This window comes from Passer domesticus, chromosome 4 (genome assembly GCF_036417665.1).
Source record: "Passer domesticus isolate bPasDom1 chromosome 4, bPasDom1.hap1, whole genome shotgun sequence".
Classification (NCBI taxonomy): Eukaryota; Metazoa; Chordata; class Aves; order Passeriformes; family Passeridae; genus Passer; species Passer domesticus.
In genome coordinates this window covers 14,558,439-14,573,234 of record NC_087477.1, presented here as the reverse complement: position 1 = coordinate 14,573,234, position 14,796 = coordinate 14,558,439, and the positions used below count along the sequence as shown (strand labels likewise).

The following is a 14,796-nucleotide window of genomic DNA, read 5'->3' as shown; positions in this document are numbered from 1 at the left end:
ACCTGATCCTGAGGCAAATTCCCAACTATGAATGAGGATGTTAGAGTGGGCAGCTTGGTCCTGTGTCTAAAAGCAAAGAGTTATCTGGGCTGGGCGGTGCTGGGTTTAAGTCTATTTCCCACTGAGTAAAGGAACAGGCAGTGTGTACAATGAGGGGTGGGGCAGCACACCACTGGCACCACTCACCCAGGGCTGCTTTTCTCCAGGGAAAACAACCCAGCACACTCAGTCCCGGCTTCCCAGCAAGCAGCTAGCTCCTGCACTTCTCCTCTCCTGTGACTGTTTTGGTGGGGAAAACGCTCCATAGCAATCACATCACATCATATCACACAAAAGGTGTGAGACCAGCTCATAGCTTAATTTCACCTCTGTAACTACAGTCTGAAGCTTTCCCCTTCCCTCAGGCTTCAGACCGTCAAGTGCACAACTCCTAGAGCTGCACATTGCCCCACCAACCACCTCCAAGATGCTGAAGCCCCTCTAAAAGCATCATAAATCTCTGGACCACTAATGATAACATGGGTACAGAGCACGTGCTGGCTTCCTGCTGCAAGGAGGACAGGCAAGACCTGATCCAGCACAATCCAGACCTGAGCTCTGGCTGGCAGAGGCAGAAAGTCTGGTTGTATAAAACATTTTGGACATATCTGAGGCAGCCAAGGGAGCTAATGCACTCTCAGCACTTCCCAGAGTGCAGGCACAGCATTTCTGATCCAGTTCTTGGCATTCTGAAGTGATACGTGGATTCACAATATGCTGGTTTCAAAAACATAATCCAGCATAAAGGATATTTTTAACATGGATCATTTTGGGAATCTGCTTAACTACTGGCACGGTGTTACACAAGCAGGAACTCCTCAAAGTGCACTTCTCCCCAAACTATGCAAACTTTACCTGGTTACTAGATGATGGTCTCTGTAAAACTGCAATTCTTCCACCTTGGAGCAGTTGCTCCAAAGTAAGAAGGGATGTGATACCACTTGAGTTCACCTCCAAAGGAGTGTGGAGAGAGCACACAGCTGTAAAACTAAAACAGAAGGTCAAAGCCATCCAAACCAAATGCCAACACACACACAAGACTCGGGCAAAAGAAAGGACTCCAAAAATGTTAGACAAGGGAAAAGAAACTGTGGGCTTTGGACCTCATCCTCACTTGAAAACCAACTGCTCATCCAGAAGAGTTTATAGTTACCATTCCCAGGGGTGATGAGAACAAAATCTCTGCTGAGGAAGGTCACTGGCATTGGTCCTGGTGCATGCATCAAATCCTAATTCAATAATAGTCACTCTAAACTAATGCAGACCTGAGAGCCAGGAATGCAAACAGCCAGATTTCAAACTAAATGCCCTTCCTGCCTTCACTGTGAAGAAAAAAAATTTTAAAAAACCCAACCGAAATCCAAAGAAAAAAAAAATACCCAAACACAAAAAAAACACAAAACCACCCCAAAAAACCCACAAAACCACAAGCCAATGGAAGCTTACTGAAGATAAAGAAATGCTTCCTGACAGAAGAGGAAAGAGGGGAGTGAAATGCAAACACAAGTTATAAAATAACTTGAGAGTGAAGTGAAGTGAAAAAAAGAATTTCCTCACTTCCACCAGTTTAAGCTCCAGTCAGAAGATCGTCACAGCCCAGAGCAGCACGGACCCAGGTAGCCAATCTGTCTCCCAAGAGTGCTCAAGAAAACACTGATGACACCAGCACAAGCCACACAGCCAGAAGGATACAGGTCCCTCACAAGTGATACCCACCAGGATCATTAAACAGAAACACAACTGCAAGTGACAATTCCCTTCCACACAGCCGCAGATCGTGCTCCTGCTCCTGGGAAAGCATCTCCCGTGCCTTCTGGGGGATGTCATCAGGCTGTTGGGGACAACCATAAGCGTGGTGCCTGCCTATCACTAACCAGTGATATTACATATTATACCTACAGGCAGGAAAACTTCCCTCCTCAAAATTCCACGTGGTATCAGAGGGGCAGGTTGGTAGGAAACAGAGTTCTGTTCCAGAGTACTGGCAGCCACTGGGATATGGCACAGTCTGAAGGAACCTCACTGCCATGGCCACTGGGCTCTCCCACAGAGAGCTCATCCACACAGCCACGCACTTGGCAGTGCCTGCAGAGAAAGCAAAGGGGGATTTTGTACACTTCTAAGGGAACAGGTCACGGAGCACAGCATCACCTTCAGGTGCCCCTTGCCCCTCGGTCCACGCAGCCCGTGAGAGCAGCGCGTCGTGCTGACCCACTTGACACCTCAGCTGGGGCGCGTGATGCCAGCGAGGAGCAGGCCGAGCCCGTGATCTTTACGCTCAGCCCTGCACACCAATTAGTCATTAATAAGGGCCTGGCCCGGGGCGGGCGGGGGCACATGATCGCGTTCTCACGGCGTTAGTCAGCAGCGACGCGGGCTCCTTCACCAGGACAGCGGCTCCAGCGCGACGAACATGATGCAGCATAAAAGCAGAGCAGCATGAGCAGACAACGCATGATCCTGCATAAAGGCAATCCAGTTAGCAACGTTCAACCCACCTCACCAGCAAAGCGTGTTTGCTTCTGGACTGGCATTTTGCTCCATGGGAGAGTCAGGCTCTTAATTTGGTTCTCAGTGCCCTAAAGCTGGGTTTACTGTATCCTCCAACCACAGCCAAGAGCGCAGAACCCAACTGCTGAGCAGGCAACTCCTAAGTTTTAACAAGACTGTCCTCTACATGACATCTATTTAAGGGCAGCTCAAAACAGACTTATTCGTATCAGCCTAAAACAAGACTGTGAAGAAAACACCAACCCGAGAGCTGAAAAGTCATCTCTTGCCAGAAAGTACTCACAGCTACTTCTTCTGAACTCCTTCCTTGTGACCCAGCAGTGCTGTCCAGAAGAACAACTTGTGGGACAAACTGGTAGGAACACAGCAATGCTGATAAGCAGCATTGCTGCAGGACGCCCTGGGGCCTCCAAAGTAACCTAACCACCAGGATAATGACTACTGAGCTTGGACAAAAGACCAGGCAGACTTCTGCAAGGGAAGAGAAAATGAGACTTTAGTCTTTTCTTTCACGGTCTGGAAAATTTCATCTGCTCTAGGAATGGACTATGACAAAAATCCTTCTCTGGAGAGCGAAAACCTCAAAAATTAAGATCATTTGCATCTTCCATTACCAAAGAAAGGCTGCTCAGCCTCCTGTACTGCCACTTACACGAGTTTGTCACTGCAATGAGCTCCTCTCGCTGCATGGCAGTTGCCTCCTTCTGACTCAGATCATTGGTCCATGAACATGAACTTCCCAGGCACTCCTCAAATGTTCTCTTCAGATTTCCCACGCGCCTGTACAATTCAGCCCTTTACCCATTAGGGTTTCAAGTAATAGTGTTTTCACATGAGCAAGCGCTATAAAAAATATTTTATAGGTCCCACATTCTCTCTCCTCTTCCTCCAGAACTCTGTATAAAGCAAGAGTTACTACTTCTGCTTTAGGAACTAAAAACTCAAAGGCATCCTCAAGAACCACGGCGGATATAACATTCTGTGCTGCTCTGCCTGAGGTACAGCTAATTTTCTTTTCAGTATCTAGAATGAGGCTACGGTTTGGATTTATGCTGGAAACACACAATTCACCAATGGGAATTGGCCAATGTTGTAGTTACAGCCGTGGGAGCGAGCAAGCAGTGGTGCAGCGCTTGGTTGCTGGCTGGGGTTAAACCAGGACAGTCCTTTCTGGCATCCAGTACAGGGCACAAAGGGTTCACAATAACGGCAGATTTGATTGGGATGTGCTAGGTGGAATTTACAGCTGCCATAGCTCAATGGATACTAATCAGCCTTGCCATGGGCACGTTTGTGGTGCCTAGAGGTCGTCAGGGGCAGCTTTTGCTTTCGGTGCTCACCGTGGTGCTTATCAGGCTGCTCTGCTGGGCCTGGGAATGCTCTGATAACAGCAATGACGACGACGTGCCCAGGCTGGCGGGGCCCAGCGCAGGGCTGCTGTGCTGCTGTCCTGGGGAGGCTGCAGCTCCAGTGGGAGCTGGAGCCAACAGGCTGTGACCTGTGACGGCACCCCAAAGGACAACTCCAGGCTGGAGAAGGTACATCTCAAAGCATCTGGCCAGGCCCACGCTGCAGCAGGTACACCTCGGAGCACCAGTGTCCACGCATGAGGACACGCTGGAGTGCCTCACAGCTCATGTTGATCACCCCCCATCTGCTCTCATCCTCCTTTCCACAGGCATCTGCCTAAAACGCTGGAGGCAGCCATTCTTTCAGAAGAAGCCTCAGGAAAAGAACTTTCCCTAACAGGCCTGAAATGGTTTGCTTTGGTAATAGATATTCATAAAAGCACAAGCAACTTTTCCACTTCTTTTTTAAGCTGTCAGGGCCACCACAGCTGAACCCAGACATGGTCATCAGTCACACATTTCTTGGAGACACCTGTTAACAAAGAAGGGCTTTATGCCCAACATCTAATTGCAACACGGCTGTTTAAAGGTAAACGGGAAATGGGCTACAGTAATATTAAATCCCAGTTATCTGCATCCATTATCTTGCATTTTTTTATTGCTAAGTGGAATGACTGGTCTGGGAACAGAGCCAGAAAAGTTGGACTGACACCACAGATCAAGACTTCATAGATATTTCTGAGAATTACAAATTAAGGATCACATCCAGAACTGAACTGACTGTTCCACAAAAACCCACTGAAGTTACCTTCACTGAATCAAGCCTTTTCAGGAAAACAGAGCTGTTGACAACCCAAGATATTACTAGACCAGGAATACTTAATGCAAAAATGTCCCAAAGGTGTCCCACTCACCACTTAGAATTGAAAAGGCAGAAACAGGTTCATTCAGGAAGTGTGGCCCCATTTGTAGAAAAGTTATTGCAGAAACTTTTAGAGTTCACAGGAATCTCTACTCCAACATTTTTGAAGATTCAGGGGACATCCAGGTTATTTGCTGGGAGAGACATTTTGAGCATGATGAGCTTAGGTTGTTTTTTCAATGCTTTTTAACAAATTAAGTTGCATAGCTAATGTTCAGTGAACTCGGCTCTTTTAGCTTATCTTTAATTCGAGTAATTATTTTAAAAGCTGGAGACACAATTTCCCTTTACTCAGTCTCTGGAGAGGATTCTGACACTGGAACACACAGTTGGGGTTTTTTTCACAGGGCTGTTTTGTAGCATATTCCCTTTCAACAAAATTTACACACTGTATTCCTGGCAAAGGGAAGAAAGCCGTGATCCAAGCAAAACTTTGGAAATACGGAGGTCTTCCTTCTGCAGCAATTCCTGCCGTTTCACTCTTTTGTTCACAGGTCCAGAGTGTCTGTCCCAAGTTAAATCACAGTACAAGGACAGCAGCTACATGCCTGCTCCTTCAAGTCCTACTGCAAACAGGAGCAAGCCATGGAGCTGAGCCCTCAGAGCATCCTGGCTGGAGCTCCGTGCCCACAGCAGCCGAGCAAGGGCGCCTGGGCTTGCCTTGCCCACGAAGCACGGGCCTAAGCCCACGCTCAAGCCCAGGCTTGCTCACATTCCTTCCATGCTAGCAGGCTCTCAAGCTCAACCTCAGAGCGCTGCCGAGGTGGCAACACAAAGCCCAGCAGACCCAAAGACCAGCGAGGTGCCTCGTACAAGCCAGAACCCTGCACAGTGCCGCGGCTGGAACCGCACACCCACCTCAGTGCAAAACCTCTTCCACAGGCACGGGAAAGCCCAGTGGGGACAGAAGGCCTTCTCCAAGTTTTGTATGACACGGGAGCTGTATGTCATGGGAGACAGCCTGCCTTTGCCTCTAAAGCCCAGCTTTGGTACAGAAATTCACCACTGATTAAAAGTTTTATCCCAAGTCAGAAGCACTTAAAGAGTTATAGGGAATCACTGCATCCTATCACGTTCCAGTAGAAGCAGTTCTTGCTCTTGGGCAACAATAATCTCCTTTCCATGCACATTCCAGTGATGTACCAATAACACGACAGAGATACAAATGCACTCTGAAATGGAGAGCATTTCAATATCCATTCAAGGTATCTTTTCCAAAAATTCACTGATGTCATCCGACAAATGAACTGGGACTGAAAAGACAAGCTAGGCAGGTGGACAAATGGTGGCACTAAGTTCATTCCAACTCTGTTCTAAATCAATATTCTACAGCTTCTCTAACACCACCCTCCAAGTGCCTATCAAAGATGCACTCAAGACTTTGCACTGGTCTTTCACTGATTTCCAACCCCACCCTGCAAGCAGCTCATGGCTGCAATCCAGACTTTGTCCCTGCACCCCTCTGGCCCCACTTGATGAATTCTCCCCGCACGCTGTCCTATCTCAGTGCACATTTCTTCCGTTCATGCCAGTGGAACTACTCATGCAGGACTCACCCCAGCACAGCACTTCAGCATGGCCTTAAAGGCCAATGAGCTGAATAGCCACAAGGCCAGAAGTCACCTGTACTGAAGTATTTTGTGGGACTAAGGCAACAGCTCCACATTTCCAACCTTTCTCGCTGCACTGACAGAGGTGTTACTGCACTCCATCATCAGCACTACTGCTCCCATGAAATGCCACACTGACGCTGCTACTGGGACAATAGTGCTCAAACCTATCACTGCTCACCTAAGAGATCATGAGATGTCAAACAATGGATGTGGAACACTCCCACGGCACCACACGCTGGCTTGCTGTGCCATCGAGGCTCTGGAACGGAGCTTTGCTGGGGACACAAGAGAACAAAGCCCCATCTATTTTCCCCTGGGGATGATTGTTCCTGCCCAGAAGAACACACAGGTGGCTCTGTTGAGCAGGGCTGCTGGACCTGAGCTGTGCTCTGTGTCTGCTGAATGCTCAAAGTGTCAGCCAGGGAAGTGAGCTCAGACTAGACAAATTTAACAAGAATTTAGGTAACATTCGCTTCAAGATGACCACATTTGCTCACTCTGAGACCTCAGCAAAATGTGCAGGTCTAATTCCAGTGTTAAGAAATACACCTCAATGCAACAGACAGGTTTGATGTGCCCAAATGCCACTTTTCATTGAGCTACTGAGCAGCTATTTCCCAGCTTCATTCTTATCAACCTCATATTTAGCAGCCTTGATGAAAAGACCTTTACGCTTACGTCGAAGGGCTGACAGTGTGTCTGAAGTGTTATACAGCCACCGGTACAATAAAAGCAATTAACTTTTGCAACTTTCTGTTCAAGGTTAAGAGTTGAAATGAGCTCAGTAAACCTGCAAGATGTGATTAAAATGAAGTAAAAACTTATTAAAAAAACTTAAGAGGAAAACAGCATAATCTTCAAGATGCACACACCATTGAAAAAGAGACCCAAGTTCTGTTTCTGCACCTAGTGTACAAAATAGAGAAAACTGAAAAATTTTGGTAAAGATGAACAGTTGGCGCACAAGACTTCAGTTGCCATCTTTGCCATCAGATTACACATCTGCACAGTCATCAAAATCAAAGCATTTGCATGTTTCGCTCAGAAAAAGCAGCAGAAAAAGATGGAACACACCACAGGAACAACTCCTGTGTGAAAAAAGGCAAAAATTTGTTGGACATGCAAACCCACCAGGACTTCTTGCATAATACCAGCTCACTGTAATAACTTTCAAAAGAAAGTAAAATTCAATCTTCCCTGGGGAACAAGCACATCAAATATCAGCAACTTCACAGATGAGCAGCAGTCACCTCGCAGAGGTCAAAAGCAGAGGTACCACAGCTCTGTATTATTTATAGATTATATATAAGTTTATTATTAATAATAATATGTTACTAACTATAATTTCAATAAAATGAAATAGCTTTTATAATCGTCATTAATAACGGAATGAAGTGATTTGAGTAATCCTCAGTCTTAAAAGAAGTCACGGAACAATTCCCACCACCAAGTCCTTCAACTCACTTTGGGATGCCAGAAGTATGGATCAATACTTAGGAAAATTAAAGCTTATTTCAAGAATTAATACACAGTATTTAGTAAGTATTTATTATATGCTAGCAAAACAGAAGTATGATCCTGCTCCCCTAAAAGGTAGTTATATAATACCGCTAGGATTTGAAACACCGAGAAAATTCTCTTCCTCCACTAAAAGAATTTCCTTAGGAGTAGAAAATACATAGATCAGCCATATTCTCTCACTCCATACATATTTATATATATAAATAATAAATCTATTTTAAATCCACCCCTCAGTCTCTGTTCTACTTTGGCAGCAGAATGAACTTTCCTAAGAGCACACGTTTCTGGAATGCAGAAGCTGAAAGCTCATGCCGCAGACTCAAAGAATTCTGATATTGGTGACATGGAATCAACTCTTCTGGTTTTATCTGAATTTTCTCACCAGAAAAACCAGGGCTATTTGCAACCTCCTCTGCTGTGCTCAGAAGGCTCAGCCATACTCCAACAGCATGGACCTACATGCCTACTGAATTTGGACAGAAATCCACCGTTCCAAATCAAACCGAATGCCAAGAACTGCGATGTAGCTTTCTCTGATTTTCAAATTTCTCATAAATCTCCATGCAGCTTCACTGCACTGCCAGTCCCTATGGCAAGTTCAAATATGCTCCTTACGTGAAAGACTCGTAATTGTGTGACACTAATTCAAAGACATTTTCATCTCTTCAGTTAATGTAATTAAGCCATTGAAAAGCAAGAGCTCTGCAGCTTTTTACTTATGCTACGCACTGTTTTATCACCCAATTATGGGTGCAGCCATTGTCTTTGACACTGTCCAACAGCAATAAAAAGCATTCCTGCCACAAACTGCGCACAATCCTGAGCAAACTCAGGAGACGCGAGATGCTAGAGCAACTCAAAGTTCAAGGGCAGGGAGGCAGAAGCCTTGCTTTGAGTGGTTGTGGGAATTCACTGCAACCTTGACCATTTTATAGCTGCATTTTCATTTCAAGCCAGACAGTGTGAGTCAAGAGAAAGACCACTGCCTCCCCATCCAAGTGCTTATGTTTTGAGGGAACACAAAAGAGGAGCTTTCCTTCCACCAGATGCAGAACAATGACACAGACACACATTCCTTTATCAATATTAACCATAAACTGCTATTACTGGGTTTTCAAAGAGCGCTCCCCCTCCTTTGTGAGCCTTCTAAGTGGATTTGAAGCCGGAAGCAGCTAATTGACTTGGAACAAGGAGTGATCAGTACCCTTTTAATTTGCTCAAAGCAAGAGTTCAAATTCTAAACCTAATGCACACAGCAGATACGTGTGAGGCGGGTTGCTGGAGCGTGACAAGGATGCTCTCTCTCACAGTGGGGCCATGGAGGCATCTCACCAGCACCGAGGGACCCAGCGGCGCCGCAGTGCCGGGAACGCTGCTGGCAACAAGGCACCTTCAAACCCTCCTCCCATGCCCTCTGGTTCTCCCAGCCCAGGGGAGGAGCTGGGGTGCAGACCAGTAAAAGCTATGCTATTTTGATACGGATGTGTATAACAACGTAATGGCCATAAAACCCAAAAAATTAAATTAGAGAAGTTGGTTTGCTAGCAAATTCGTACTAACAGATGGCACGTACGATGGCACAGAAGCATCACTTGCTGAACTCACATGGCCCATTTTTGGACACCCACCTCCCAAAACAGCACATTTCCCCCAGTATTTCCTTTCTCAAAGCAACACCTTTCCCTTCGCGACTGCATCTTTCTGGCAAGGCAGCACCTCTGACTGCAAATAGCTGTTTGCACACTTACTGGCAGGAAAATAAGAACAGGTTTTTTGATTTAGCCTCTCACGCAGCAATTTTCCTTCACAACCTTGCCCAAAACCCCTTACAGCTTATTAATTACAGCTGTCCAGGGTGGCAGCATTAGAAAACCTTCAGCCAGAGACACAATCAGCTCCTCCACCCTCTCTGATAAGCAAGTAGATCTGAAAACAAAAGGAGTTATAGATTTTTCCTTCTCACGGGGATGTTTTTCTTTGAACTGCACTTCGTGCATAAATTCAACCTTTTCTTATCAGCTTAAGACATCGGTAACTGAAGCATTTACCCTACACCCACTGCATTTTAAAAGCTCCTCTTAAAAACCTGCTGCAAGTGATACCACAAGACAGCACCAGTACATGAGGCTGTTTTCTGGCTGCAGAGAAGTTTCAAGATCTAAAATTGTAACATGGAAGTTTAAGGGGAAAACCTGCACAGTTCTGAGCTGCAGAAAATCCTGCCAGACCTTGCTGGGAGCAGACCGGATGAGTGCAGGGTGTTACCTTGCCAGGAATGCCCTGTGCACACAAATGAAAGCTCCATCTCTCCTCTCCATAGCTGGAAAAAGAAAAGAAAAAAAAACCCCCGTAATTCCTTCTCACCTCACCACCACACCTTGCTCCCCACTCATCCGAGGTCAGCGGTTTACAGTTGCCAGCCCCATTGAAATATCGGGAATGCAGGTCCCTAAAGTCTAGCAACTGCTTTTAATAAAGTGAAATTAACTTACCTTTTGTTCAGCAGAAGCAAAGGGTAAATTACAAGCAAATCCTCCTAGGTTTTTTTTGGAACTTAACAGTCTGTGTTTCCTTCCTAGGAAGCTAAAGAAGCATCCCTGCAGATTACACTATTATTTGCCTTTCCAATCCCACTGACCCTCAGCAGCAGGTGAAGTTGACGAGAGCTAAAATCACCAGCTGAAACCAGGCTTTGCAAAATTAACTCTTCCATCATCTAACCCAGGAGTCACCAGAAAAAGTCTTTGAGCCTGGAATAGCAGTCCAGGAAAGGACTAGGACAGATCAGCTTATGTACAATGCTCTGAGCGAGTACAGATGCAAACAGTCCCGTTTAATTACTTGGCACAGGACTGGGAATTGTGAGAACAAAATGAAGTCTCTCACTCAGTAGTTGCTGGGGTTTGGGAGCCTGAAGGTTGCTTTGGTCAGGGGGCCTCTGCACAATTTCCTACTGATCTCAACCGGAATAAGAACTAGGTGTTTTCCTGCAGCCTGTCACACCAGCACTTAGCAACATATTCTGTCCCACACACAATATATACAACTCGGCATATTTTGTCAAATCCAACTAGTGAAGCTTTTCTTGTTCCGTTTTTGAATGGGGTTTTTTTTTTTAGTTGGTTGTTTTTTTTTATGTTGTTTTTGTTTTTTTTAAACAGAAAGTATGTACCTTATAGGAACAACCAGAACAAAGTCCCTAAGCAGCTGGGAGCACATGCACAGAGTCAAGTTCAGATGCACAGTAACTTCACCTCTCTGACACAAAAGGAGCAAGTACCTATATACAGTACACAGAGCAGTTCTCCAAGGGAGCTGCTACCGCTCGGATCTGCCCCAGGGCCCGACCTTGCTCCTTACGCGCCCAGCTTTACTAACAGGAGCAGCTTTGAGGAACGACTCCGCGGCGCTGCCGCCACGCACCCCGAGCCCGCTCTCTTGCCAGAGCCCGCTGCCTTTTTCCATCATGCCGTGGGAGCTCCCTGCACATCCGAGGGCTCCTCCTGAACGCGAGGGCTAAAGGGATGCGCTCCGAACAGAAGAAAAATCCGTTAGTAACTTAACGTGGTAAAGAAAAAAGGAGCAAGCCTAAAGATAGTTAAATCCTAGTTTCCCCGTGTGCTCTCGCTATGGATGGCAGCGCTTCACAGGAAGCACAGAAAGGGCAAACAAACAGCGAAGAGCTGGTCTTGGATAATAAAACACTCCATACAACCACAGACTAGGTGGATAACTGGAAACCCCGGGAAAGACGAGGCTGCCTATTCAGCGGCTGCTAACAACTCAGTGAAGATGAACTGAAACGGTAAAAAAAGTTTTCCAACACCACGGAGCGTTTTCAAAGTTGGCTCCAGCAGAGCTGGGCACCGAAAAAGACAGCGAGGAGTGAGAAGCGAAGCCCGGCGTTCGCACCCCCGCTCCCGCTCGCTCACCTCCGGGGCTCGGGCTTGCGGCGCTCCTCCAGCTTGGCGGCGGGCGGGGGCTGCGGGGCAGCCGTGGCGGCGGGCGGGCTGCGGGCTGGCTCACTGGGGCATGCCGGGGGCCCTACACCTGCCCGTCCGTGTCCGTGCGGACGTGCGCCCGCGGCAGCCCGAGCGAGAGGCGCGGCTGTGCTGGCGGCGCCGGCCCGGGCCCGCATTTAAAGCCGCCGGCGAGCTCGGCCGTCCCCTCACCCGCTCCCATCCCGGCCCGTCCCGTCCCATCCCATCCCCGGCCGCCGCTCGGCGTCACGGGGCCCGGGGCGGGGAGCCCGGAGGAGGAGTCTGAGGGCTGGGGCTGCGCTTCCCCGCCCCGAGCTGCGAGCCGTGCCGGGGCAGGTGCGGGCTTCCGCGGCTGGAAGAGGAGCGCAGGGCCGCCGGACCCCCCGCCCCGGTGAGTGGGACTGGCAGGGACCGCCGTGTGCCTCAGGCCGGGAGATGCCATCCCCCCGAGCAGGGGGGATGCTTGCCCTGGGTGGCACGGCCGGGATAGTGCCGCGGGCAGCCTGTCGCACTCCCACGGCAGGTTCCGTGCCGCTGGAAACGCATGGCCCGCGGGCCAAAAGCACATAGCACTGGAAAAAACCCAACCAAACAGAAACCTCAAAAACATTAACAACCCAACAACAACAACCAACCCAGGAAAAATATAGAAACCATAATTTAGTCAGTTAATTATAATTTTCCACAGAAATAGTACCTTACATGTTGCTTCTTAACTTCGAGCATGGCAAGGCTCCCCTTGCTTGCCAGCCCAGTCCTACTTCCTCCTCTCTCTCCTACACAGACGCTTCCACGGACACTAATTGCCCTTGCACAGGTTCCCTCCAGACTGCTGTTGGACAAGAGAAGCAGTGCCAATATCCCCTATCTTGTTCAGTCAGCTATAGCTCCTGCACTCAGCTCGACTGTCCAGGCCAAGCTGATGAGATCCATAAAGTATTTTTAAACCCTGGAGCTCTGCAAAAGGCTCACAAGGAACATGGCAGAACAGCAATCCATGATGGGAAGTACACAGACTCTCAGGGGAACAAAGGAGGCTATTGTAGCTCCACAGGGGGAAAACTCCCCTTCTTCAGCAAGGTTTATGATTACCACACAGCAACTGCCCCTTCAGCTGCTCCTCAGCTACCAAGCTCCACCTTTGTCACCCATCCAAACTCTGTGCTAGGGAATAATATGCAATCCATTGGCTGGGCAGAAAAAGCAGCAGCAACAGAAACCACAGCACTTGCAGAGCAGAGCGAGAGCGCTGCAGAAGGATCTCCCTGCCAAATTCCTCCTCTCCTTTCTGCTGCTGCCACCCCTGTGCTGTCCCCAGACACTGAGAACAGACGATTGATTGGCGTTGTCACTGTCCCCTCATGCTGTTCCATGTTTTCCTGGAAGATCTCAGAGCCACAGTCTGCACATGAATGGGTCAGGACTTGGGCTCCTTTGTTCCCTTTAATAAATCCAGGTTTTTAAGAACCTGTTTTTCAAGGGCCAGTGAGTTTCCAATGGGCACAGTTGTGCCTCCCATCACTTACAACTGTATTTCATTTCAATTAATGACAGCCCTCATGTTAACAAAAGCACAGCACCACATCAGTTGAGGAGCTTTGTGTGCTCAAGTGCTAACCCAAATAACTGTACATCTTCCCTCTTCCAAAGGCTCCAAAGCAAGGACTGCTGTGTCCATGCCCTAAATCCTTAATGATGTGCTAGTTTCACTTCACTTCGTTTTTAAATAAACTAGGGAGCTCCTGAAGAAAAAACACATTAGCTACTTGAGAAAATTGCTGTTGTTTTTTGCCACTTAGATAACTCATGGGGGTTTTGGGATACCCCCAGGCATTGTGATCCCTCAGTGAAAGCACCTCATGGATGCTTTTCAGCAGCCGGCTCATAGCTTGCTGTTTCAGAAACAAACCTAATTAACTGGACTAATTCCAGTTCCTGACAATTCACTGTAACTTCAAATACTGTCATTTTAAACATGTGCATTGAATTTTCTGGCTAAAAAAAAATGGGTTTTTATCAGGATGCATGATTCCAAGTCAGTCTTTAAATATCACATTGCTGCGTTTAATCATCTAAAACACTACCAGAGCCATTTCCAGAAGTCCTTCAATCAAGAGCCAGGGCAGTTGTCTCGACCAAGTTTAAAAACGAGTGCGCTCTCTGTGCAGAGAAATGCCCAGTAAAGTGCACTGACGACGCTGTCTGTCACTGTGACTGACAAAGGGAAACCCACTGGCTGGAGCAGACTTGTCCAACACACGTATCCATGTACCTTCTGGCACTGCCGACACCCCTCGGCTCGCACCTTCCCTTGCCAAGCCTCCCCAGCCGTTCCCAGGATTTTCCTCTGCTTGGTTTAATAACCGGAGAGGAGCTCGTCACTCAGCACAACAGCCCGCTAGCTTTGCCCTCCCTGCACAGGTCACAGAGAAGCAGCTGGATTTGGGAAGGCTTTGGCTGACTGTTTGAACCTGCCTTTGGAACCCGCTGGCTTCAGTCCCACTCACAAAGCGTTGGTGAGGAAAAGCTCTGCCGACGGCCTTCGCCAACATCCCAGCCAAGGCAATGCCTCAGCAGGGCACGGGACAGGACACCACCTTCACCTAAATGCCTGCTGCTCTACAGGAGCTACTGGCCTGCCTTCTCACCCAGCACACACACATTTTCCTCCCTCAGCTAACTCAGGAACTCCTTTTCCAGCGAGGTCACGCAAGGTATCAGTGTCATTGACAGTGTCTGACATGTGTATGGATAATGAGAACAGGCAAAGTTCTGCTGGTAAAGATTAGAGAACACATACACACGCATGCTCGGTGGAACTGCTGGGGTAAAATTTTCCCTGTGGGCAGGTTATTCCATAA

The 14,796-nt window shown here is 47.8% G+C and overlaps 1 protein-coding gene across 5 annotated transcripts in view; it reads right to left on the bottom strand.

Moving 5' to 3' along the window:
• The window catches only part of SLC4A4 (solute carrier family 4 member 4), a 138,206-nt gene that overhangs the window by 101,689 nt on the left and 21,721 nt on the right, over positions 1-14,796 (bottom strand). For 2 of the 5 annotated variants that reach the window (XM_064416258.1, XM_064416260.1), the window contains exon 1: positions 11,888-12,105. The exons of 1 other annotated variant lie outside the window; for it this stretch is intronic. In XM_064416258.1, coding sequence (XP_064272328.1) covers positions 11,888-12,093 — 206 coding nt within the window. In that variant the 5' untranslated portion in view covers positions 12,094-12,105. Of the gene's footprint in view, positions 1-11,887; positions 12,106-14,796 lie in introns of those variants that run through there. 2 more of the 5 variants (XM_064416261.1, XM_064416262.1) reach the window with 1 other exon arrangement.